The sequence below is a fragment of the Mauremys mutica genome, chromosome 19, assembly GCF_020497125.1.
Source record: "Mauremys mutica isolate MM-2020 ecotype Southern chromosome 19, ASM2049712v1, whole genome shotgun sequence".
In the NCBI taxonomy this organism is placed as follows: domain Eukaryota; kingdom Metazoa; phylum Chordata; order Testudines; family Geoemydidae; genus Mauremys; species Mauremys mutica.
Window position 1 is genome coordinate 17,137,780 of NC_059090.1, and position 25,532 is coordinate 17,163,311.

General features: G+C 46.2%; 1 protein-coding gene across 4 annotated transcripts in view; it reads right to left on the reverse strand.

Moving 5' to 3' along the window:
* Nucleotides 1–3,926: 3,926 nt before the first annotated feature.
* SGSM2 (small G protein signaling modulator 2) overlaps nt 3,927–25,532 on the reverse strand; it is a 124,882-nt gene continuing 103,276 nt past the window's right edge. For 3 of the 4 annotated variants that reach the window (XM_044993816.1, XM_044993814.1, XM_044993812.1), the window contains 11 exons: nt 24,130–24,194; nt 23,430–23,575; nt 21,975–22,103; nt 20,922–21,104; nt 18,924–19,337; nt 17,969–18,093; nt 16,436–16,518; nt 15,796–15,905; nt 11,568–11,664; nt 8,627–8,794; nt 3,927–6,921 (listed from right to left, as the gene is read on the reverse strand). In XM_044993816.1, coding sequence (XP_044849751.1) covers nt 6,833–6,921; nt 8,627–8,794; nt 11,568–11,664; nt 15,796–15,905; nt 16,436–16,518; nt 17,969–18,093; nt 18,924–19,337; nt 20,922–21,104; nt 21,975–22,103; nt 23,430–23,575; nt 24,130–24,194 — 1,609 coding nt within the window. In that variant the 3' untranslated portion in view covers nt 3,927–6,832. The remainder of the gene's footprint in view (nt 6,922–8,626; nt 8,795–11,567; nt 11,665–15,795; nt 15,906–16,435; nt 16,519–17,968; nt 18,094–18,923; nt 19,338–20,921; nt 21,105–21,974; nt 22,104–23,429; nt 23,576–24,129; nt 24,195–25,532) is intronic. The other variant, XM_044993815.1, reaches the window with a different exon arrangement.

Here is a 25,532-nt window from a genome sequence, read left to right on the forward strand (position 1 = left end):
GTAAAGATCCCAAAATAATAATCATCAGCTTTCTAGCAAAACACACAGATCCACACGCCCACGCCCCCCCCATCTGTTGTGTTTCTTTAGCCCAACACAAGTGATGCTTCAGTTAAAGCCAAGTGATCGGGCTCAGTACAGGGATACCGTGGTGACATTCTGTGGCTTGTGTTATACAGGAGGTCAGACTAGTTTATCGTAATGGTCCCTTCTGGCCACGAAGCTAATCCTCTTGCTGATTTTTTTGGGGGGGAGTTAAAGTTCCTGGTTTTACTTAGCGTTTCTCATGTAAAAAAAATCAGTGAATCACTTTACTCGTTGAAAAATGTCTCCTCATCTTTGGTTTGAGGGCAGCCCCTAGTGGTGGGTCCTGGGATGCAAGCCTGCCTGATGGCACCATAATGGAAGCTCCAGTTACAGCCTCACTCTCAACAGGGTGGCTTTAAAAGTCCCCTCTATGGTACTTTGATATGGACAAACCCAGGTAGCAGAGGCTCTGTTTAGAAAACACACTACATCCTGAGACGGAGAGCGGCGAGAGGGGGCGCACATGGTACGATCAAAACGGATACAACTACAATAGCGTTACATTACCTGCCTCCGGAGCAGAATGATAATGTGTGCACGGTGTTGAATAAGAGCCAAGGTGCAAAAAAATTCTAATAATATTGGGTGACTTCACCTACTCGCTTCTAATGTGGCATTTTACCAACTGAGAAGATCATAGAGAATTTCTCACCACCTTTAAATTGTTGCTTCTTGGAACAGCTAATTGTAGATGAGACAAGAAGCTACACTCTTAGTTCGAAGTAATGCTACGGGTGAGCCAGTGCCGACAGCGTGAGCTCGCTGTTGTCTGAGATCCTACCAAAAACTAGCTGTGGCGCTCGAAAGTCTTCAAAAGGCAGACGTTGGATAACAGAGGGAGCTAATCAAAAAGACCGGCTAGTCCCAAATGAGGGGAAGTAAAACTCACCCTCAGTGTGGAGCAGCTCTATAGTTGAGACAGCATTAGTGCATCCCCCTAAACAGGAAGGCAAGGTGAGAAAAGAAGTGGGATTAATAGGTGAAAGATTATTTGCACCTAAATTATTGGTCACACTTTTTATATTACGGTTCCATTTTTGTAAGGGTGAGCAAATGATTGATAGCTGGACATTGGAGGGCTGTGTTTTGATGGTTATAAGCACCTCAGGAGGAGTTGCTGTAGATGGTTATAAGCAGCACTTGGACTCTTAACAATTGATTAGCCATTTATTAACCATCTATTACCCCCTTTATAAACTACTTTTGATTAGCAAGCGTGACCAAGGTATCCTTAAAAAATGGAAAGGCAGCCTGAACAAAGCCACTAGCGAGGAACACAAATGGCTTATCAAAATGTAAGATGGGAATGTGAAGAAAAAATAGACTGAATAAAGAGTTAGGGTTTTGTTTTAAAGTATATTGGAAGCGACATTAGTGGGTCCACTGGAAAGAGAGTAAAGGCAACAATTAAAGAGGAAAAGGAGCCATCATGGAAGCTCATTAGCTTGGTTGAATTAATGTTGGGTGCGATCAGACCCTAAAGTTGTAGAAAAATCCTTCTGCCTAAACACCACTCCCATTACAGTCCAAGGAAAAATGCCAGTTGCTTAACTGCAACACAGTCTGGTGGGGGAGGGGTGTGGTTATATATAATGAATGCATACACTGGCTAATGCTTGAAGTTATTCAGGGAACCTTTAAAAATCTATTTGGTGGTGACCTACTTACTTTGAAAAGAGCTGCGTAGTACAATAGTCCATGCAGATTATGCATAGAAACTTAATTACATATCACTTACTAGTCAGACATAAGCATAAGGTCAGTGTTCTCTGGTCAGCTTTTGAAATCCCCCCTGTTAAAAGGACCAAAGTTCACAAAAAAGCCTTGACAATATGTATTTATTCATATATTACATTTAAAGATAAATAATTTTGAGCAATAAAGGAAAAATATTCTGCTCCTGACAAAAATAAATAAGGCAATGCACAATAGTCATAAAATACAGTTATGCAGAACAGATACAACAATGTTTGCAGAGATTTTTTTTTTTACATAGTAAAGAGTTGTATAGTACATTCCAAACAAAAAATAGTGCAGATTTTTTTTTTTAAACAAAAATTCTTCAGGCTGGGTTTCTTGGAGAGAGGTTTTTTTTCTCCTGGCAGGGTTTTTAAATGGAATTTGTTTTCACCTTTCAAAAGAACAAACAGATACACAAACTGAAAAGCATTTGGTAAGCCCCTCCGGCAACCATGCATTGGTCTATAATACAATTTGACACCAAGCTATAAATAATAGTGGTTTTAGGTGGCTTAGCAGGCCAGCAACAGAATTAATTTAATTTAATCTTGAGCGGTCCCAAATTATTGGCTGGTAACTGTTCCCCTCCCTCTCCAAATGCCTTTTATTTGGGCATTGAGTTATAGGTTTAAAAAGGGCTCCTTCCCCTTTAAAAGTCTCCCTCCGCCCAGCTAACCTTTTGCATACACCTGAATCGTCTGCAATTTTTGACTCGTCTTTGTCGTGAAAATGCAAGGGGCAGCTTTTAGTGTGTTCGGCCACCAGCGCAGAACGAACGGCGAGCTAGATCTAATGAACTGCTCCTGGATGAAGCCTGTTGGAAAGCAGGCAAAGAGCTGAGAGCGATGCTATGCTGCATCCCAGGAATTCAAAGAAACAAGCATTAAGTTGGTTATTGCACTCGATTGGTTTTTCTTTCATAGACCCACTGGTATCTTCCCAAGGCAGCCTACTGCTTTAATAGAGAGACTTTTGGGCCTTTTAAACTCATGGCTTCAATAACCACATCAACACATTGCATAGTCTTAACACCTTTTACTCACCTGAATAATCCCACTAAAATCAGTGAGACTAGTCAAGGGACCTTAGCACGCCTGGCCTTAGAAAGGACCCGTTTACCACTTTGACAACAGTTAATTCAAACCTTTTTGATTTGGTTTCTTTATTTTAACCACTGTCTTTTCCTCATCCCCTGTTCTATGAATTCAGTAAAACCCAGCTACAAGGAGCGCTTTAAATACCTGTCACTTTTACCCCTTTGCACATCATCTCTGCAGTGCCTGAGTGCACCTCCCTTCAACGCTAATGAACTGCATTTTGGGAAGACGCTCTGTGCCTCGATTTCAAAGGACCAGTAGCAGGATTGCTTCCCCAGGTGCTGCTAAGGAGACATGCTTCTGCACAACCCCGTCTCCACCTGTGTAGAATGGATTCTTGTTGAACAGCTGATGCATCATTCTGCAGAGAGAACGAAGCCCTGGGGAAAGTCAGGATGGTTCAAATGTAAGACTGCACAATCCTGCAATCAGCAGCTTTTCCCGTGGAAAACCAGCAAGGAGAGGGGGATCTTTATGTATCGGCTAGAAGGGAGGGTAGGCAGCAAACCCATCCTGCAATGAATTAAGACGGAGAGGCCTTTCAAAATACACTGAGATTTCCTCTGCCCTATTTTGTGAAATCACAAAGAAACAGGTCACCTTAAAACGTCTCATTTCTCTCCTTAGTTCAGGTCACATGAACGTTGATAGTGGTAACTGACATGACAAGACAGTCCTCTTAAGGGCCCAAGAAACTATACAAATGGCACAGATCAGATGCAGAGACAGACTAGTGGAGCCAGGACATTGTTGCAACAATATTCTGGGGGAAATTTTTTTTTTTTTGACTGAACAAGGAAGTTTTGAACACACCATTTTCTGGGCAGCTTGATAAGTAAGGCATGAATGACGAATCCTCATTCATCAAAGTCAAAGGTCTACAGAAAGTGGATCAAATTTAAAAGCGACTTCCCCCTAACTTCACAAGGTATGGGCACATTACAGATTTATTATACAGCTTCAATTCTATATTTAAACATCTTTTACTGTTTTTTTTAAAAAAAAAATCTGAGAATAAGGGCCTCTACCCATTTTATTGTATAATAAGGTGGCGATAGTCTCATAATATTAAGGATACAAAAGTCTGTTGTGTCTTTATACACCTGAAACTTATTTTTCTTGATTTGTAAAAAGATAACAAAGAGGAATGAGTGTCCTGTACCGATTCTTTGGCATAATTCAATCTGTATCTTTGCACAGACTGTAACTGAGGGTAACGTGCCTCAAATTTCACAGTGGGCCACTTGGGGATTATAACCTGTTTCAGAAATGCATCGGTTTACCAAACAATTTATACTGTGTAAAAGGTGCAAGTGAAACAATGGGTAAACAGTCACTGGTCTAATACTATCCAGTAAATACAACACTTTAATATTTAGTATTTTTCTAACTCTGGTCCTGTTAGTTCTAATGCTGAAATTTGGGTAGAGTTTTTCTTTTGTATTTTCAAACATACAACACTCATTTATTCCCTTCCTAGGAGAAATCCGTTAATGATCATCTAAGATAGACCCATATGTGATGGGTGCACTTTCCAGAAGTGCTTAGGGTTGGCCTAACTCTGCTTTCACTAAATCCAAGGGGGAGTTTCACCAATGACTCCAATGGGCGCAACATCACGCCAGCGGTTTTACCTTTTGAGAGTAGAGAGGACTCTCAAGCTGATCTCAACTTAAGGATGTTTGGATCCAGGGCTTTGGTTCAGGACTAAATTTAATTTTAATAGCTCTCTTGGAAGAGATTTAATCATCTTTAATATCGAGGCACGTTGGCAAAGGATGGAATTTTCAAAAGTGCGCAAATGATTTAGGAGCACAAGTCTCATTGCAAGTCAGTGGGACTTGTGCGTCTGGATTTTTTAAAAAAGTGCCCATGTGCCTGTTCTAGTGAAATCAATGGGTAACTTCATTAGACGTTCATTAGGATCACATCTTATCTCATGCTGGCACAGTGATAATTCTCTTTCTGCTGCATCATTAAACTTTCAATCTAACTGATCAGTTTGAAGACTCTCACAGTATGTCTTGGATCTAGGTATGTACTATAATCTCTGTGGTGACACTGTGGAGCTATAAACACACCGACACTACACTTTTGACAAACTAAAGCCCAAGGACAGCTCCTCAGCAGGTTTAAATTGTCACAACTCCTTACCCCAGTGGAGGAGGTGTAAATATTGTGCCACCACTACAAACTTTCAGCCTGATACGGAAATGAATGATGTAGGACCTCAGGAATACATGCGACTGACAGAAAGAGCTATTGCATGTTTACATGGAAACATTCCAGCAACAGCAAATGTAATAAAATAAAGGACAGCCCCGCAAAATACATTTTGTTAATCTGGCAAATGCTGACACCTACATGGGACTTCATGACTTTCGAAAAATAGAATCCAGGCCGTCACTAAGTTCTAATAAGATAGGTCCTACAGCTCTCTGAGAAGTCAGATGTACAAATTGCAGGGCACGTGTATTCGTGAGGTTCTACAGTACGTTAAAGCCCCACTCCTGCCCTCAGTTTTCCTGTTGCAGATCCCTGCACTTGCCCCGCTCCACATCGGTGCAGGAGTGGGAGAGATCCAACCACACGAGCAGGGGCTTAATTTCCTATGCACTAAGCCAGATTTCAAGATCTGACTAACCTGCAAGTGTAAACTATATAGGGCCAGATCCTGCCACCTTGGAATACTTTAAGGTACTGACTACTTAGTGTGGGGAGCGGTAGCAGAAATGTATCCCTGATAGCTAGAGCCTCTTTTATTTATATTGTGGTAGCACCTTGGGTCCCCAGCCCAGAACTCTATTGTGCTAGGCCCTGTCCAAAAAAGAACAAAAAGCCAGCTCCTACCCTAAAGAGACTATAATCTTTCTGGCCCAGATTCAGCACCACAATAAGCACAAACGATGTGTAGTGGTCGGCAGCATCGGGATGGATTTAATCACATGCTCAGGGGCTTTGCTGAAGTAGGGCTGTGGGCACTGAAAATTGTTCTTAATGTCTTCTCAGACCAATTTCACTGAAATGTTAGCAAACAATCTGGACAGGAATGATGTAGCAACTTGTATCTCTGGAGGCAGCAATTTACGAGTTGCCCCCTCAGATTTTAATCCTAGCTTTCCTCTTCTAGTAAGGACTGAAACAGAGGCTTGGCCTAAGCATACCTGACTTGCATGGGCCCTGTAGATATGCTGCAGCTAATGGTATACTGCCAGGAGTCACTGTGGATCAACACCTCTCATGTTTTGGCCTAGTGAAGATATTTGACCAGGATTTTTCTGAGTAAGCTGGCTTGGCTTCTCTGGTTCTCGGAGGCAGGGTGTATTTATTATCTTCAACGGCATGATTTCTAACCTGATTACAAATGGTTCTAGATAACGGGATGGACAGTCATCATATGGACAAAACACTCTTGGGAGCTGGGGCATCCTTTCACGTATCCTAGGTGAGCTCCACAGCATTTTCTTGTCTAAGAACCCGATCCAGTGCTCACAGACTTCACTGGGCATTGAATTGGGGGCCTTAAGTCTGCGTGCCCAGGGAGTTTCCGTCAAGCACAAAATCTTCCTAGTGTGTTAAGGGTCTGATAGGTCAATGTATGACTCCAAAAACCAAAATTCCTTTTGTATCTCAGACATGTAGCTGGACAATAGCTAGAGACTCGGAGAGGGTAGAATGCCAAAAAAAGTTTTGCCTCGCAATACCAAGTGAGCAGAACACGGACTATCCAACGCAAACCTCATCATCTGGCGGTGGAAAATTTCGTTTGTTTTAAAAGTCTATTACAAATCTCTGGACTATTTACTACATTACATGGAAGATGCAATTAAAACATCATCTGAAGTTACAGTGCAAGAAATGCTTCGTCCCACACTCAGCACTAAGCCCGTGTCCCGCTCGGTCCGCGGTCACTTGTTTTCAATCAGCGTTTGCACTTTGTAGACGAGGCCCCTTGCGATCATCAGGATTTCCTGGGCATTGTGATGCTCTGACATTTCTACAAGAGAGAGAGACACTGATTTGTAGCTGCCAGCCTCAGGCGCTCAGGCTCCTGCAAGCCAGTGAGACACATACGTGCAGCCATCGAAAGCACTGCATGACTGTTGATTTGCACAGTCGACTGTGCCATAAAAATTCCAGGATTAATCCTTGGGGGGCTAACGGTCCAGAGATTTACCTGCAGTGCTAACAACCCCTTTTGTTTCAGTTTTAGTACTGGGGAAAATCCCAACTCCCTACAGCCACAGGGATCGGAGGAGGTATAGGCTAGTTTGGTACCTACACAGGTTAGAAGGCTGGCTGCTTTCAGTCTCACGTAGGCATGTAGGACCAAAAAGTTTGGGGCTGTAAAAGTCTTAAATTTTCCAGCAACAGAACGCTTGCTGCTTTAATGTTTAAAATATAGCTTAAAGGTTCCACAAAACTGCCAGCGAGGGCCCCACTTCCACAAAGGTGCCTGCAACTAGCTCTGCTGAACTCGGTGAGACTCTAACATGTGCTGGCAGGATTGGAACCGCAATGAAGAAGCAGCTCTCCAAGAGAGGGCAGCCGTGATGTGTGATGAAACAGGGGTTGTCTACGTGGGAAAAGTGCCTGGAATACCTATTCCAGAATAAGCTATTCCGCCATAACGATGCCTGAATAGCTCCCCCCATCTGGACACTTATTCTGGTCTAGGGGGGCCTTTTACCCGTTTAGCTTAATCCACTTCTGAAGCAGATTAGGCTACACTGGAAACAGGCACCCTTAGTCCAGAATAGATATTGCAGAACAGCGTGTGCCACAAGAGCTGGTCCAGTCAATTTCCCTGTGCAGAGGGAGAGGGTAGCCCAGGGCATCAGAGCAGCTAAAGCAGATATGAAGCTGGATTCAGGGCTGCTGAAATCTATGGCTGACTCTCGTAACTGTAATTCTTTTCAAATAGTTTAATGATTCATGGTGGAAGATAAGATCTCAGACTCCAATTCAGGAATGCTTTTAAGCCCGTGCTAAACTTCCATAGGATTTAAACTCGTATTCGGCAAAGCACTTGGCCATGACTTGCCTTGCAGCATATTCTGCTGCACTGCAGCTCTGTGTTTGGTAAGGGACATATTGTACCATGGCGGGATTACTTCTTGCACACTTCGGGGCTGCCATGAAAGGACCCAATCCTGCAAATGCTCGAGAACATGAGTAATTTGCTTTCCACGGGACTCTTTGCATTAAGAAAGTTACTCGTGTGCTTAAAGTGTCTGTAGGATCGGGACATAAAGGTGGAAAGCACGCTGGTAATCTTAAACCATACGGCTGACCGTTGAGTTTTTATAGCGTGTTGGTAGGGCCTCGGAAAGAAAAAGGTTGAGAACCCCTGATCTACGGCCACCAGAGGGGTTACCTGCATATAAACACTGTGGCCACCAGTGAGGAGTGAGTTTGGGTTCCTCTGCTTTTTGGGTGCCCACCTTGAGACACCTTCTTAAGAGTCCTAGCTTTTGAAAAGTGCAGAACACCCACCCTCTGGAAAACAGCCCCATTAACCTGTTCAGACCCAAACATAGTAACCAGAATCACTAGTCACTTGAAAATCTTGGCCTATTTCCCACACCCTGATCTAAAAAACCCACCAGACAGTAATGGGGAGAATGTAAGGAGAGGAGAATGACACAATTCAGGTGCTTTTTATCAACGGGTATTTAAAAAAAAAACCACCCATTTCTTACCATTAAAAAACTTGATGATATCGGTGAAGTCCATGTTGTTATCACGGATAATCTCTCGATAGACCTCCACTAGTGCTAAGGCAATGAAAAGGACAAAATGTTCTGAAGAGATGTGCTTTGCTGCCCAAATAACTTCCCACACTGTAAATACATCCTCGTACAACAATTCTGAATGGGAATAAACATTACAAGAGCATCCGATTATTCAAGCTGACCATTTCTGTTTCTCAAAGGACATGTTTTCTAGGGCCTTAGGCAGAGGTCAAACAGTGCTAGGAGACAGATTCTGACACGCACGTGAGTCATGGTGGCAAAACCCGCTCCTTAGCGGTTATACAGGCTCAGGGCGCTGTCAAAGAATAAGCTTACTTTGGTTCTGAGTTTTTGTTTATACAAAAACTTCCTATGAATAGAAAAAATTTCCAGATTGAAAAATAAAAACGACAGATCTCCCTTTTGGGACTGAAACGTTCCCTTAAACGCCGGGGATTTCAACAGCACTGGGCTGTTCCCTGGAGGCTAGAAACGGAGTGAAAAGAAATATATAACCAGCAGAGAGGGGAGTTATGGGAGTAAACGAGATTTTTTTTCGCAGATTACGAAGACAATTAACTAGTAATTTCACAAGACATACAAAGCAAATACAGATCACGGTGCAGGCATGTAACAACAGACATGAGTTTGCCACTAGGTGTATAATCTCAGTGGCCTGGCGCACATCCCAAGCAAGCGAGACACAAAGGAGTGAGTCAGTGTGCTCTGTTGGACTGGAACTGTGAGGCAGAGAGGTGGAGTGACTAGTCCCCATGCAGGCCAAGGGCAGAGCTGGAATCAGTCTCCACTTTCCCCTTTCTCTGTCTTGTCTATTTAGATGCTAGGGGCCAGATGTGTAAAGGTATTTTGAGGCCTAGCTGGATTTTCAAAAGTATCTAGGTGCCCATTTCCCATTCATTTCAATGGCTTGAGGCACCTAGGTGCCTTTGAAAATCCCACTAGGTGCTTAAATACCTTTTAAAAATCTAGCCCTGAGTTCGTTGCGCCAGGGATCAGCTCTTACTTTGTTTACGGACAATATGTAGGGCTCCAATTTTGACTGGGGCTTCTAATCCTAAATCTTCACTATTTATTAACAAGAAACAATCTCGCTTCCTTGAGGGTTTGAAAGCACTGTCTGCCCTGCTGAGGTTGTGGCTTTAAAAAAGGTTGCACAGGAATTGTTACAGCAAAGAACAAGCCATAAAGGTCTCATGGCAGTTTCTGTATTTTGCTGGGCTGAGAGTGGCTGCTTCTTGCTAATGTTGTTGTGGGTACAGGCAGTGAGGCATGAACCGGATGCAGAAACTGACCATTAAGGGCTACCAGGTGCTGGTGGAAACTGGAGCAAGTCCATAGAAAGCAGTGGGCTTAATTCAGATTTCCACCGACATGCCTGCGAGCACAGTCTGGCTCTAACAGTTCAAAACTCTCAGAACACCTGGGCCCAGTGACTGCGTAGGCTCTGCAGCAGTAAGACTCAGTGGTTCAGGAGCCAAATTAGACATCAACATTACCCAAAAGTCATGCGAATTCATTGTTTCATTTACTATAGTGCTATATAGTCACATTTAAACTGGGGAACGACTTTGTTTTTATATAGATTATGTTCACAGCAAAATGACAGGCCAAGTATTATTATTTTTATCAACTACAATTGGTTAATGAGATAGTAAAAGCATCCTGATTGGTTAATAATTTAATGAAATCACACAGTGTTTTAATATCATGTGGGATAAAGAGCCACTCGCAGCTCACGAGCCTCAGTCCGAGTATCACTGGTCTACAGTGTGTGTTTGGTTGTGGTCATCTTTGGAGGAGGATTTGGGGGTCCCTTCAGAATCCTCTTCCCCACCCACCATCTGCTCCAGCGAGAGAGAGAACCCACAGACAGGCTCTCATTTTTTCTCCTCTTCCATCTCTTCTCTGCAAGACCCGCAATTAAAACATGCGAACATCTGTACTTTTCATGGCTGAGTGTTAACATTTCTTTAAGCATCTGATCTGGGGAAAGCTGGCATGTGTGTGTTTAAATGAACTATTGACTTGTGCCACAGCAAGCAGCGTCTCCTGGTTTGTAAAAAGAACAGGAGGACTTGGGGCACCTTAGAGACCAACGCATTTATTTGAGCATAAGCTTTCGTGGGCTTTTTGCGGGTACAGACTAACACGGCTGCTACTCTGAAACCTGTCTTGGTTTGTAGCGATTGGTTATGACACACTTCTATTAAATGGTGGGAGAGGACATCTTGGTGTTTGGGATAGAGCAGGGGTGGCCAACCTGTGGCTCCGGACCCACATGCGGCTCTTCAGAAGTTAATATGTGGCTCCTTGTACAGGCACCGACTCCGGGGCCAACTTTCCAATGTGCCGGGGGGTGCTCACTGCTCAACCCCTGTCTCTGCCACAGGCCCTGCCCCCACTACACCCCCCACCCTGAGGCTGTCGTGCCCTTGCTCCTTCCCTGCTCCCCGAGCCTCCTGCACGCTATGAAACAGCTGATCGGGAGGTGCGGGGAGGTGCTGATCAGCAGGGCTGCCAGTGGGCGGGAGGCGCTGGGAGTGGGAGCTGATGGGGGGGCTGCTGATGTATTACTGTGGCTCTTTGGCAACGTTCATTGGTAAATCCTGGCTCCGTCTCAGGCTCCGGTTGGCCAGCTCTGGGATAGAGGATTATGTGTAATGTGGTAGCACCTACAGGCCCCAACCAAGACTGGGTTGTGCCAGGTGCCTTGTACTATCTTCAGAGCTATTGCTGGGCTGATTTGTTGGAAGACAAATTGAGAATTACATGTAGGGTCCCTGGCATGACCATGGCGGCTTCTGTTTACCATTCCTACCCCGAAAACCGAACCCCACACTGCCCGCTGCACTGCACGACGCGGAAGTCAGGCTCCAGGTGTCATTACCTCTTTTAAAATCAAGCAGGAACCAACGATAGCAGAAGTAAAAGTGGGTGTAGTCTCCGTTTTGGTGCATCAATTCGAAGAGCTCACTGTCTAGAATCTGGAAAACCAAACCAAACCGTTAAACTTCAGTATCCTGCCTCCGACAGCGCCGGTATCAAACGCTTCGAGCTGATTCTCTGGGCCCCACCCAGCCTGAGCGTGCGGTTAAAGTTGCTCCTTAGCTGCTCTAACACCACTACCGTCCGCCAGTGACTCTCCTCTCTGTCTCCCTCCCCCCGACGTGACCCTGCACCAGAGGTGGAAGGGGAAGACAGCCGGTGGAGGAGGTTACCTCCACCAGCTGTGACAGCTGAGAGTTCCCCTACAGCAAGGGAATTCTCCACTGGTCACCCCCAACCAGAATACAGCTCCCGGTGGCCACACTGGGCTGGAGCATCCAGCCGTTCGTTTTGGAGCAGCTGTGCTGGAAAAGGAGCAAAACCTTTGCTCGCAAGTGTACAGAAAAACAGGGCAGGACGTTTGTATAAACCTCTGGGGCCAGATCCTCAGAAACTGGCCAAGTTTCGCTGACGCTGACAGCAATGGTAACATACCCCGGCTGCAGCTGCTTAGCTGAGTTCCCACCAGCACACGGGCAGGGGGGTGGCAGCACACGGGCAGGGGGGGTTTTCTGTGTACAGCTGTTCGGACAGCACTTCAAAAACCAGGGGACGAAGCATCCAGCTGGCATAGCCGGGTTAATATTGCTGAATGCGGGGTGTCTGATCACTCTAGCCCCTTAACGTCTCACGTTCCCTTACTTGGGGGTAGCGGGGAGAGACAGAATGGGACTGATAGAGCAGGGCAGAAGGCGGCAGGACTGCAGGCTTTTGCCACTGCGTGTCCTTGAACGTGTCATTTAAGTTCTCTGTGCCTCAGTCTCTTCAGCTGTACAATGAGGATCACCCTTACTTTCCTCGTCGGGGGGGGTGGCATGCAGGGTGATATTTGTAGAGCGATTTAAGGTCCCCAAGGGATAGAGGACCCGGTCTGCAGCAGCAGCATCCTAAGGTCCCATATGCACCTTTTGAAAATCTCTCCCCCCGTGGCCCGAGTTCTTGGCAGACCATATTTCACCCTCGCTCCAGAAGGTCAGAGCAACGGTTAGTCATTGCAGCGTGGTAAAGCCCGGGTCTGGGGGCCACGGCGCCCCAGAGGGGTCCCATACCTGGTTGCCGTTCTAAACACGTGGGTCATGGGAGGGGAAGAAAGATTGGGAGCTACTGCTTGAATGTCGGCAGCTCCGCCCGCTGCTTGCCGGCAGCAGGTAATCCCAGGGCTGGCTCGTGTGCGCCGACGTTTATCAAAACAACAAACCCAAAACGGCACAAATCAAGACGTGTCAGTCGCTTGCCCTGGAAGCTTTTTGCTGCAGGGACCATTTATTTGTTAGACGTTTGTGCAGCTCCTAAGAGGGTGGGGTCCAGCAATACAAATAACAGAGATCTACCAGCCTGCATTGTGGGCGAAAAGTTCCAAGAAGCTAATGATGCGTCCAGTCCTGCAAGACTGACTCACATGAGTGGTCTCTCGGCTTTCCACAGAATTACCCATTTAAGGATTGCAGGGACTAGATTTTATAATCTGCTCCATTTTGTTATATGGGGTAATCTCTGCTTAGACTATGAATTGTAACTCGCTGCAGCATGGAAGATCCATAAAATGCGAAGACCTCTCACCAGATGTCAGGTGAATGTCTCAAGCATCAAATGTGGAAGTGAATCAAAGTTAAGATGTTTTCTCCCAGAGGCCAATTGACGGGCGAGTGAGTGAGCGCCTCTTTCACTGACGCCCGCCCAAGGTTCTGAAGTAAGTTGCTGTTCAGCAGTGAAAGTGTTGAATGTGTTGGCCCTCCCAGCCATCTTCCTTATTGAATCCGTTCTGATATTTTTATTGCCCTTTAAAATCTGCCACAGAGCCACGGGATTGGAGAGCCAGACCCGGAAATACAATTTCAACAAACTCCACTGCCCAGGATCTGTTCTAATGCATTTGCTCATTCAGCGCAATAAGCCAAATGTAACCGTTTGTTTGGATTAGCAGTGGCTCTCAACCTTTCCACACTACTGGACCCCTTTCAGGAGTCTGGTTTGTCTTGCACGCCCCCAAGTTTCACCTCACTTAAAAACGACTTGCTCACAAAACCAGGCATAAAAATACACAAGTGTCACAGCACAGTATTCCTGAAAAATGGCCGACTTCCTCATTTTTACCACATAATTATAAAGTAAATCGAACGGAATATGAATATTGTACTTGCATTTCAGTGTCTAGCATATACAGCAGTATAAACAACTCATTGTCTATGACTTTGGCAGCGCTTTTTATGTAGCCTGTTGCAAAACTAGGCAAATATCAGATGAGTCGATGGACCCCCTGGAAGACCTCTGTGTACCCCCAGGGGTACGTGTACCCCTGCTTGAGAACCACTCAGCTAGTTTACTCACCAAGTACCACCGGATGAACAACAAACAGAGACAGTGCCATAAAGTAACTTCCTCTGATTAAGAAGCCCCTATCCTAGAGTGTTATCAGCATATTGCTTACTTACTGTTTATGGTAATAAGTACTACGTGCACGAGTCTTTAAAGGATTGGGGCCTCCAATTTGGATATAAACAAACAGGTACTAAGTAAAACAGCTTCTTGTTAATGTTTTCACCTTATGTGAATAACGGATTATTTTTATTTTAATCTCAAAAGTCTGCATTAAGGGTGAGCTGAGTTTTTATATTTAAAGCAAGGATGCAAGCGCTGTGACACGTATGAATACAGCACATCTTCCCCAAAATTACAGCACTTAATCTCTAAGTACACAATGACTCTTCTGAGAATTTGCAATTAAATTGGTTGATTAAAATCTGATCCTTTAAGATACTCAGTGAGGTTTTTTGTCTCCAATGATTTTAAACAGACACAAGCTTCCCATATAGTTAAAACTAATTTTATAAAGATCAAATGTCATATCTAAATATCTGGGTGTAGACATATTTGTAGCACTGGAAGTGTTTCGATCTTAATTGGTTAAGCTCAGAACCTGTCACCCTCCTTGCATGCCAAATCTTTCCTTTGTTAATTTTAAAATGATAAAACCATAATGTTTTGTACTTTTTATTATTTGTAAGCTATTTACCCTGGAAAACTGAGATCAGATGCAGCAAGGGGGCTTTGTTTGGTTTTCCCCAAAGAGTTGTGATCTTCTTACAAACAACCCAGCTAAAAAATTATGTAAGTGTCTGTCCCTCTCTCTCTCACACACGTGCTTTGCTCTAGATCAGGGGTAGGCAACCTGTGGCATGCATGCCAAAGGCGGCACACGAGCTGATTTTCAGTGGCACTCACACTGCCCGGGTCCTGGCCGCCGGTCCAGGGGGCTCTGCATTTTAATTTAATTTTAAATGAAGCTTCTTAAACATTCTAAAAACCTTATTTATTTTACATACAACAATAGTTTGGTTATAGATTATAGACTTATAGAAAGAGACCTTCTAAAAACGTTAAAATGTATGACTGGCACGCAAAACCTTAAATCAGAGTGACTAAATGAAGACTTGGCACACCACTTCTGAAAGGTTGCTGACCCCTGCTCTAGATACACACAATGAAGCAGTGGCCCAGACAGGATCGTATAAACCATCACTGCTCCTGACTGCTTTTCTCTCCACCCCTGCCCCACCTTCCTTGCCTTGCAGTGAAACGTTTGGGGCGAAATAAATCACCTTATAGCAAGAAGAGCCTGCCAAGAATACAGATCCAGTCAGTGGAAGTCCTGCAGGTGAGCTCAAAGGAAAGCCAAGACAATTCACTGTTCTTTCCCTCTCAACTGCTCTCGGGGGGCCCGAGCCTTCTCCCATTGAATCAGCCCGTAGACCCATATGTCGGCATTACTCTTTGTAGCTGGTGTGCAGGATGATTGGTCCATGCGCTTTCTGGGCAGAGCTGTGCTGTACCAGAGAGGCTCAGCGCTCCTGCCAAGAGCTGCGTATGGGACTCTGTGATCCCAAACGTCGCTTGCTACCTGTATAGGGCAGACACCCAGGAACTGCGATCCTTAACCTCCCAATGGAGCGGTCACCACCTCACTGCATCAGCAGCAAGAGCTTGCACAAGAGCAGGGCGGCTTTAAACTAGTGGGACACAAAGGCTGATACAAATATGCTTCCCCGGCCCTAACCCCAATGAGGACTCGCCTGAATTAGCGATCGCATGTTGGCAAAATGTGTGTCCATAGCACCTCCGTTGGGGAAATTCTGGCTCATTCTCTTCATGAGGTGGCTGAAGCAGCTGTACGCCAGTTGATCTGTGGATAGAAGGTGGATGGATCAGAGTGCTGCAAAACCTGGGACCCACGTTTGTACTGGACAAGGCAATATGTTGCAGGGTAAGCTGGGGGTGGGGGCAGCTTTCTCCTTCCAAATCTGTTGTTTCCCCCCCCGTGACCAGTGCTGGGTGAAAATATGAGGCGGGCCACTGGAATGCCTGTCCTGATCGCGGAGCCTCTCTTACTAGTGGTGACTTGAGAGGCAGAAGGAACCCAGCTAGACTTGCAGATCCCATGCTGAGTTTGCAGCGCCAGCAGCTACAACAATACTGCGACCTCTGTTCACCAGTCAACTTCAGTCGGAGGCGAATGCATAGGGAATCCCCAAGAGGCCATTGAGAGTCACTTCGCAACAGGAAGATGACTGGAACGCTGCAGGCTTCCGTTTGGGGAAGTTGCCATTACATAATACGCACAGCTTCCTCCCCCATGGGGTACTTCTTGGACTCAGTGTGTTCCAAGGGCTCCTCCTGGCAAAGCATTACAAAGGGAAAACTCGGCCCGCTTACCATTATCGAGTATAACCATGAGAGGGGCCAGCAGGTCACACATGCCTTGGACGTATCCGACCTCCAGGTGCTCCCAAACATAACTGCACGAAGAAAGAAACAGAAGAGACACTAGCAAACGTAGTCTCTAAATCCCCTCTGCTGGATTGTTTTTAGTGAACATTAAAACCCAACTCCCATAGAAAGCCCTGTGTCTAGCGAGGGGGTGTGGCTTCAGTGGGTGAACTCCCCAAGGAGGAAGCCAATTGGGCTCACAGAAATCACCCTTAAAAACCTCTACAATTTAACAGAGAATGAGATCCTTTCTTACAGCTTTTTTGCACCAGCCTGTAGCATTCTGTAGCAGAACTTCCTACTGCTCCAAAAACCCGCTATGGGGAGGTGCTCTGGGAATTCTCTGTGAGGGAACAGCTGCATATTAGTCATATTACAGCCAGCGGGAATCCAGCCCCGGATTCCAGCTTTTGGAATCATGCCCTAGAAAAGTAGATTTAAAGCACTGTATGGAGTTCAAATACCATTTGACTGGGGCAGAAGGTACCTCATACCACGTAGTTTAGATGCAGAAACTGTAATCCGGAGGCGTATGGAAAACCCCAAACAATGCACAGCCTCGAATGTCTGAGCATCCAAACTTTTCCGATGAGAAGTAAGCTTTAGTTTTTGGACTCACTTATTCAGGCAGAGCAGGATATTCTGCTAGCAGCAACATTGTTAAAGGGATGGGAATGACCGTTCCAAGGGGCAGGGACATGCGGGGGGGGGGGGGAGGGGGAGACAAGAGGGGCAATTTGCCCCGGGCCCTGCGGGGGCGCCCATGAGAGTTATTCAGGGCCCCTGGAGCGGGATCCTTTACTCATCTTCTGCTCCGGGTCTTTGGTGGTAATTCGGTGGTGGTGGGGGGTTCCTTCTGCTCCGGGACCTGCCACCGAAGTGCCCCAAAGACCCACAGCAGGGGGGCCTTCTGCCCCGGGACCCACCACCGAAGTGCCGGATCTTCGGCGGCGGGGGCTCCCACCACCGCAGGTCTTCGGGGCACTTCGGCGGCGGGTCCCGGAGCGGAAGGACACCCCCCCGCGCCACGGAAGTACCGCCGAAGTGGGGGCACCCCGCTGCCGAAGACCCCAGGCCCCCTGAATCCCTGGGCGGCCCTGCCAAGGGGTCTGGGGTACTGGAGGGGGTTTGATCTGGAAATGTATCCTTCCCACCCGCTTAAATATCACTCTAGCATCTCAGCACCTCAGTTTCCTTCATTAATTTGATCTTTGCTACACCCCTGGGAGGTAGGGAAGCATTATCCTCATTTTACAGGTGAGGAACAAAGTAGATTACAAAACTCGTCCAAAGTGATAGAGAGAGTTTGAAGCTGGGACTTCACTAAACTATCCATCCTACCTCATCTTCTTTCTCTCGAAGCTTTTGGCCGTACCTTACTGCACTCTGGAGGGATGGGAGAGGGACGCACTAGCTAACATTAACCCAAGTTAACTGCAGTACAGTGAGGAGACATGTTTGCTTTGCAAGCCGTGTTACCTGCACATGATGTTTCTGAGTTTCTCCAGGTTAGCAGCAGTAAAATACCAGTAATTCCGGTCGCACCTCTGGACATCTTTATCGATTCTATGCAGATTTAAGGCAACGGTGTCCAGTAATTCTATCTAGGAGGTTTTAAAAAAGACCCAGTGAATCACACTTGCTGTTAAACAAAAGATGCTTCTAGAGATTAAGCTGAGTTAAGAAGCAGGAAGGCGGCTGGATTCAGCCTCGTTCCCCTAAGCCCCGCTGGAAAGCACTTTGAGATTAGCGGGCGCCAGAACTGACTTCCCTCATTGCTGTTGAACTGAGTAGATTTTGGCACAGCAGAGAATTTGACCCCGGATGTGATTTGATTCCACTGAACCCGGAAAGCCTAGACTCCCACACCGCATCTTAAATACATACAGCTCCCTGGGAGGCATTAATAGAGCAGCTACCCACTTCACTGCGGTTGAAAAGTCCCAGGTACAGTGCATCTGCTCTCCCTGCTCAGCCATGCGAGCGCATCCCAGCGTCGCAGGGGATTAATGGCAGGCTTTTGGCAGGAACAGGCCCGAAGCAAGAAAGCTTAAATCTGCCTATAGCAACGCTAATATCCGAGCAGGTGGATTCGGGCAAGGGTGCAGTTTCATAGGTTAGGATTTGGATCAGACGGCGCCGGACTCTCATGAGTTGTTCCTTTGAGATTTTGGCCACCTCTGCATTGGACTCAGAAGAAAGGCTGCTTCTTGATTTGGATCTGACCCAGCAGTAAAACAGCTCGGATGGATTTGGATGCAGGGGTTCCCTCCCGCTCCCTGACATTCAGAGTTTAGGTTCTGGTTTTGGCCTATCCTTAGTTAAATCCTGCTTGACAGAAAGGCTGAAATACATGCAGGGCCTTGGAGAGGAAGAGAAGGAAGAGTGCTCTACAGACACAGGTCGATGCGTAATAGGATAAATGGGGACCTACCGTATAGGCGGCTCCACAAACAGAACCAATGTCCTCTCCAGACGTTAAATAATCCAGCTGGGAGCACAGCTGTTCCTCCATTACAGAATCCTGAGGCTCTGAGGGGACCGCCTTGGCTTTCTGAGCCTGGGTCAGGTCCAGATCTGGTCTTTCTAAGTCCGCACTAACTGCTTCCTCCGCCCCGTCCTCAAAGCAGACACTCTGCCCGTCGTCGATGCTGGACAGGATGCCCGAAGCGACCGAGTAATTCCGAGAAGAAGGCAACCCGGAGTCAGGAGAATCAAATTCTACTGATTGCTGTTCCGCTGCAGCTGCGGCGACCGGAGTGTCGACGTTCACCACAGTCAAAGAGGGGTCAACCGGACCTTTTAAATCTCGCTCTGTTGAGTCCATTTCATCTACAGATATGAAGACCTGATGATGATGATGATGATTGCAGGAGGGGAAAAAAAAGGGAAGACCAAATGAGTGCCAAACTCGTGTGTGGGGCTAGGTTATTTCAATAGACAAGATCACTGAGTCAGTAGAGCATCTGTATATTCTCACATGCAGCATCCGTTCATGTATAAATTATAGCTGAACAGAGTGGATCTACCCAGATTTTACAATGAACTTAGAGGCTGGATGTGGCCAGAGAAGGGACTCAAAGTAATATTCACTTAGGAATTAATATCTGCACACCGTGTCCTTAATTTTCAAAAAAGTGATTTGATGTTGAATGTCTCAGTTTTTGGGCACCTAACCTCAGTTACGTTTAAAGGGGCCTGACTCTGAGCACCCACCTGCTGAAAAATCAAGCCCCTTTATAAAACGTCTCTAGCTGGGCACCCAAAAATGGAGGCACCCAAGTTGAGAAATCACTCGTGAACCTGGAGCTCCTGGCCTTCAACTCATGCTCGCTTCCTTGTGCTGGGCCGTCAAACTTCATCACTTTTTTTTTTTTTTAAACTTGCTACAGATTTTGGGGACAAGTTCTGTTCTCAGTGAAGTGAGCCGACTCCTTAATGTTCGGAAGAGAAGTGCATAGCTTAGACTAACCTTGAATGTGTGTGATGGGGCTTTTATAGTCACAGATGGCTAGAGACGGGAGACATCCGTTAGGTCATTGTCTATCCCTTCTAGCAATGTGGGTTTGTTCTGGACAATACTGTCCACTTGACTTTCATTTTTTTCCCTACAGCTTTGATGACTAGGATTTTTTTTTTTAAATATATCCATGTGCATGAATTTAAGGGCTTTTGAAAGATGCCAGATTAGTAGCCCCGGAGATGCAACCAAGGCAGCGCCAGTCCCCTCCTCCAACGCACAGCCTACCGGTGCGGCTAACGCCTAATCTTATGTCACAAGGGCTATTCAGTCTGCCTTACCTATTCTGTGCTCAGCATCTAAGCTTAGGATGATGAGGGTGGAACCAAACTCTGGGGCCATCTCTGATTTGAGCACCTGCCTACTAGCGATGAAACTGAGACCCACCACATGGTTGCTGGAATAGTAACGGCCGATCAGTGTTGCTCTTGGCTGGATTTGAACTCAGAACCCAAAGACAAAAATATCTTCAGAGCCATTATCAATCCCTTGAGCCAATCCATTCCCCAGAGGTTCTTAACTGAGAGGGATTTTCTGCTGCTGTGGAAGACAGAGGCCATGAAAGCCCCTTAGCCACCTGGGGGAGAATACCCCCAATGCAGGCTTAGGAACAACCACAGTCTACCCTACATGTGCCCTGTTGCAAGCCCTGGCATGGTATGGCCATAGCCCAGAACTCGACAGAGATTCCAGGATGCAGAGCTGCTGGGCAGGTTCTAATTGAGAGCAGCTCCCTGGACTGCCTAAATTATGCAGAGGGCAGTTTCCCAAGGGTGCCTCTGCTACTGTTGTTCTCCCCTCACACCCCCGGCTGTGCCTGCGTGCGCTATGTTTCCAGCATCGTCCGTTGTACTGCAACATTCCTTGAGGATGAGTGCACAGGAGCGCAGAGAGCTAGACAAGACCGCGTACGTCGTTGCTGATGGTGGAATCCCTGTGGATCAATCGCTGAACGTGGCTGTCAATGCTGCTGCCTGATGAAAACTTAGCAAAGGTGGCAGAGTGTGACTCTTTCTCCCGCTGCTTCACGATGACCTCGCAGGCTTTCCACTCGGCCATGACCTTCTGATACTTGAGAGCAATATCTTCATCCACCTTCAAACAAAGACACAGACAGATACAGCTGAAATGCTAGACTCTCCTGGCAGGAGGGCATCCGAGACAGTCAAAGGCCCAGACGGCATGGCTCGCACGTCAGGAGAGATTAAAGCTAGTGAGGGGGCCAGACGGGATCTGAAACCCCGTTGAGCTGCAGAGAAACTGGGTTTGGAGTCTAGATCTCAACGCCAGGACGGAGCCCATCTCCAGCAAAATAAGAATTGGGTGGGTGCGTGTGTGAGAGAGAGAGAGAGAGAAATAGTATGTTAGCATTTACACTTCACAATGATATTTCCAAGGAGGAGCAGGTTTTTAAACACGCATCTTACCTGCTTCCAGGAAAAGGGGACAAACCTACACAGCCCTCATAGTCCTTTGTAGTGGCGGCTGGTCTATGGGCAGTTTTGAACCTCTGTATTAAACCTGGGCGCACACAGGTGCATAACCTGGTATTTCAAGATACAGCGTTTGAACTGCCACTGGGTCACCCAGACAAACGTCTTGCTGTGACTTAACAAACCCGCGGCCCTTCTGTAGCCTCTTTGCTGCAGCCTTCGCAAAGCACTTCCCATGCGCTAATTTAAAAAGTGCCCCATGAAGGCAATTATCCTCCAAACAGGGAAACTCGGGCACAGAAAGGCCAGGTGGCTTGCCCACGGTGGCATCAAACTCAGGAGTTCGGATTCCCAAGTCCAAGTCCCACTGGAGAAAAATCCGAAAATACGCGTTTTGGTGCCCTCTAAAGACCACATGCTAGGAGAGGGTTTCTTAAAATGGACTATGTATTACACCTCGAGAGACCTTTAAGTGCTTGCTGATTTTTAAAAAATTCAACATCCCATTTAAATCTCAGAAGCTGGGACTTACCCGATCCATTTCCTTTTTGGTCATGCCAAATTTGTAGTGACCTAGTAAGAAGGGCCACACTTCCTTTCGAATCTCATGCTGCACGCCGCCATAGTAAACTCGTTTGAGTAATTCTAATTCCTTGTAATTCTAAAGCAGTCAGGAAAGAGGGGAGGGAAAATTGAATGCACCTTACTATTGAGCTTGCATAAAAGCACTAAAGTTACTTGCAAGTATACAGCTAATGGAAAATACACCCAGTAGAAGCCTTAAAAAGGTTGGCGATGGGATACAGATGGGATATTTTTATTTCTAGGTATTGGTTCCAATCTGGCCCAATATGATCAGCGGCCTATATAAAATGGGTCAGTTCCTACTGGAATGGTGTCCATCATGGAATCTACCACTATGTAGATGCTAAATTATACCTTTGCTGTCACCAGAAATGAAAAGGATCAAAGAGGCCATGGAGAATTAACATCTCTCCCTGTTCTAGGGAATTCACACAGTGTGAATCCACGGACAGTCCTTTACGGCCCTGATTCAAGAAAGCACTTAAGCAGATGTTTAGGAAGGTGCTTATGGAGCATGTGCTCAGCAGACAGGTAGACTGACTGGTAAGCACTCAGAAGTTTGCCCTGATATTGCTTGTGCTACATCTGTTCTGTAGACAGAGGACTCTGGTCATCAGAGCTGCCAACGACTTATTTTTAATGGTGCTATATTTGCTTCAAAAACTACATGTAAAACCTAATTCACTTTGTCTTTTACTGAAGATTTTCAGGCTCCTAAATTTGCAAGTCTTCTCCTCATCAATGCTGCTTTCTGGGCTGCCCAAAATCAGGAAGCGGATTGTCCAAATAAAAACATCACTTTAAATGTCTAAAATTGCAGGGCAAAAAGATCTAGTGTTCCTCTAGATGGTCCTAGTTTACAAAACATCCTTCATCTTGCTTAAAGATATACCGGGCTGATTCTCATCTCTGTGTTGTTGTCTATGCATGGCGTCATTCCTGATTAACCCCATGGAGTCAGAGTGCATTGTTCCCATTTAGCTGAAACCACTTGCTGGGTTAAGCTAAGCAGCATGAAGGCACTCTTATTCTGGAATAAGTGTGTCCACACATGGAGTTCATCAGGAACAACTCCATGTGTAGACAAGTCCTTATTACACTTTTATGCCATTCTGGCAGCGAAAAGGGCTTTAAGGTGAGTGAAACAGCCATTGACGCCAACTTCCCACTACTCTGGTAGCTCAACGGGGCCTTAGTGTAAGTGAGAATCGGATCTGCACAAATACTGGAACAAAGCTGGCACACTGTGAACTCATGTACAGTCTCAAAAGGCAACACTGGAAAAGACCCTTAGAAATATTTATAGCCAAATTAGGGAGTGACACGGGAGCAGTGTGTGGGGGTCGGGCCGGGTGCTGACTTTTTCCCTTTAAGAACTGGGGGGAGCTTTTGTGCCTGTTACCTTTTTGTCCTTTTGATATTTACTCCAGACCTCTTTCGTCAGGCCTCCGGCAGCGCTGGAAGGCTTGTCAGGCGGGATAATTGAGTGGTTCACAAGGGCAGACAGGTGCGTTCTCACTGTAGACAAATGGCGGCAGTAGGCAAGCCCTGCAGAGGGGGTGGAAAAGGAACGGCAGGATCTCATATAAGCAAGCAGGTGACTATATAGGATGCCAGCAGCTCCTTTTAAAGATGGAGCTGTGCAGTTTAAGCTAGAAGCAAAGCTTTCTTCTCCACAGTCCCACATGCAAGCTAGGTAGAATGGAAGGGGGATGCAAAGCTGACAACGATTTAATCTTGTGGCGGGAAGTGAAAAAACAAAGGTGCATTACTAAAAGTACATTACAACAGGCAGAGCTTTAAGCATCAGTTTTCCACAGCTGCATACAGAAGAGCCACTGGCATTACCAAGCCAGGATATTTGGGTCAGGATTCTGAACACTCGGAAGTTCGAGGTTGCTTTGGCTCATTATGGAGAGAAGGGCCATCTGCAAAATTTGCACCTGGATTTGGCTTTCAAATGCCTCCCCCCAGCGTTTGGCTTGGCTCCCTCTCTAACCTAAACCCGGCCAGTGACCTGACTTTGCAGTCTAAGTGCAAACTGGCGTATGACACCGCGGGAGCTGCACGCACTGTCCCTTTTGGAAAACAGCTTCACTTACATCCGTAAAACGCTCTGGAAACAATCTGCCTCTTCATGCTTTCACACAGCATCTTTAATGGGGTTCTGTAGGGAGACATTTTAAAACACGAGTGTGTTACGGTTCTACAGATCACAAGTCATGGAACACATCCCTAATCCCAACTGATCTACAGACACTGCCCCTTTTCCAAACCCAACTGAGACACATTTGGTTTAAAAAAAAAAATCCAACAGGAAATAGGTCTTTAGATTTTAAAATTATTTGTCTGCCTGGGATGCTGCCCCAAACCACATGAATATTTAGGTAACTCAATACCACAGTGACAAGTGGATTACAAAGGCCACATTGATGTTTGGCTTCCTTCCCCAGACCTGAAGAAGAGCCCTGTGTAGCTGGGTTCGATAAAAGATATTCCCTCACCTACTCTTCTATCTTGTACCCTGGGACCAACATGGCTACAACAACACTGCCATTGACAAAATAGGGATGGAAGTAGGGTGACCAGATGTCCCGTTTTTAAAGGAACAGTCCTGTTTTTGGGGACTTTTTCTTATATAGGCACCTATTACCCCCACCTCCATCCCGTTTTTTCACAGCTGCTGTCTGGTAACCCTAGATGTAAGCATCCTTTGAAGGATTACTGGTTTGCCTCTGTCCATAAAACTAAGCTGTCTCCACCACTGACCTAAACAGGCATAGACAGAAGAGCTGGCTGAAGTTTTTTTTGATTGAAATGTTCAAGTTTTTTGATTAAAAAAAATTTTTACCCTGAACAACGTTCAGTTTTAAAACCAACAATTTTACTACAGGAGTTTTTGAAAACAAAACTTCCTGGGGCATTTCAACCACGACACCAACAATTTTAGAACATTCCTGGCCAAAAAATAATTGGCATTTTTTGACTGGCCCTACTAGACACCAGTGTTTCCCGCCACGCAAGTCTAGCGGCGTGTCGAGCAACCTTCCCAGGGGAGCAGGAGAAGGGTGAGGCTGGGCCCAGCACTGAAACACATGCAGCAGGGAAAAATGCTGTGCCAACCAGAGGCCTGGAGAACACGAGCTAAATGAAAACGGCACTCACCTGCTTCTGTTGCTCGTTTATAGAGCACTAAACATCAGCACAAAAAGGCCTGATTCTCCTCTTGCGTATGCTGACGTAAACCCAATTTACTGCGAGAAGAATCAGGGACTATTTAGAGACCTTGGTCCTATCACTATAATGTCTGAGTGCCTCCCAAGCACGTCTCCTCACAACACCGCTTGAGAGGTGGGCAGAGCAGGGCACTGAATCCGGGTCTCCCAAGTTGTGGGCTCATCCCCATGCCACTGGAGCCTCCTTCCTCTCTGTCCCAGCTCAGTGGTTTGAGCACTGGCCTGCTAAACCCAGGGTTGTGAGTTCAATCCTTGAGGGGGCCATTTAG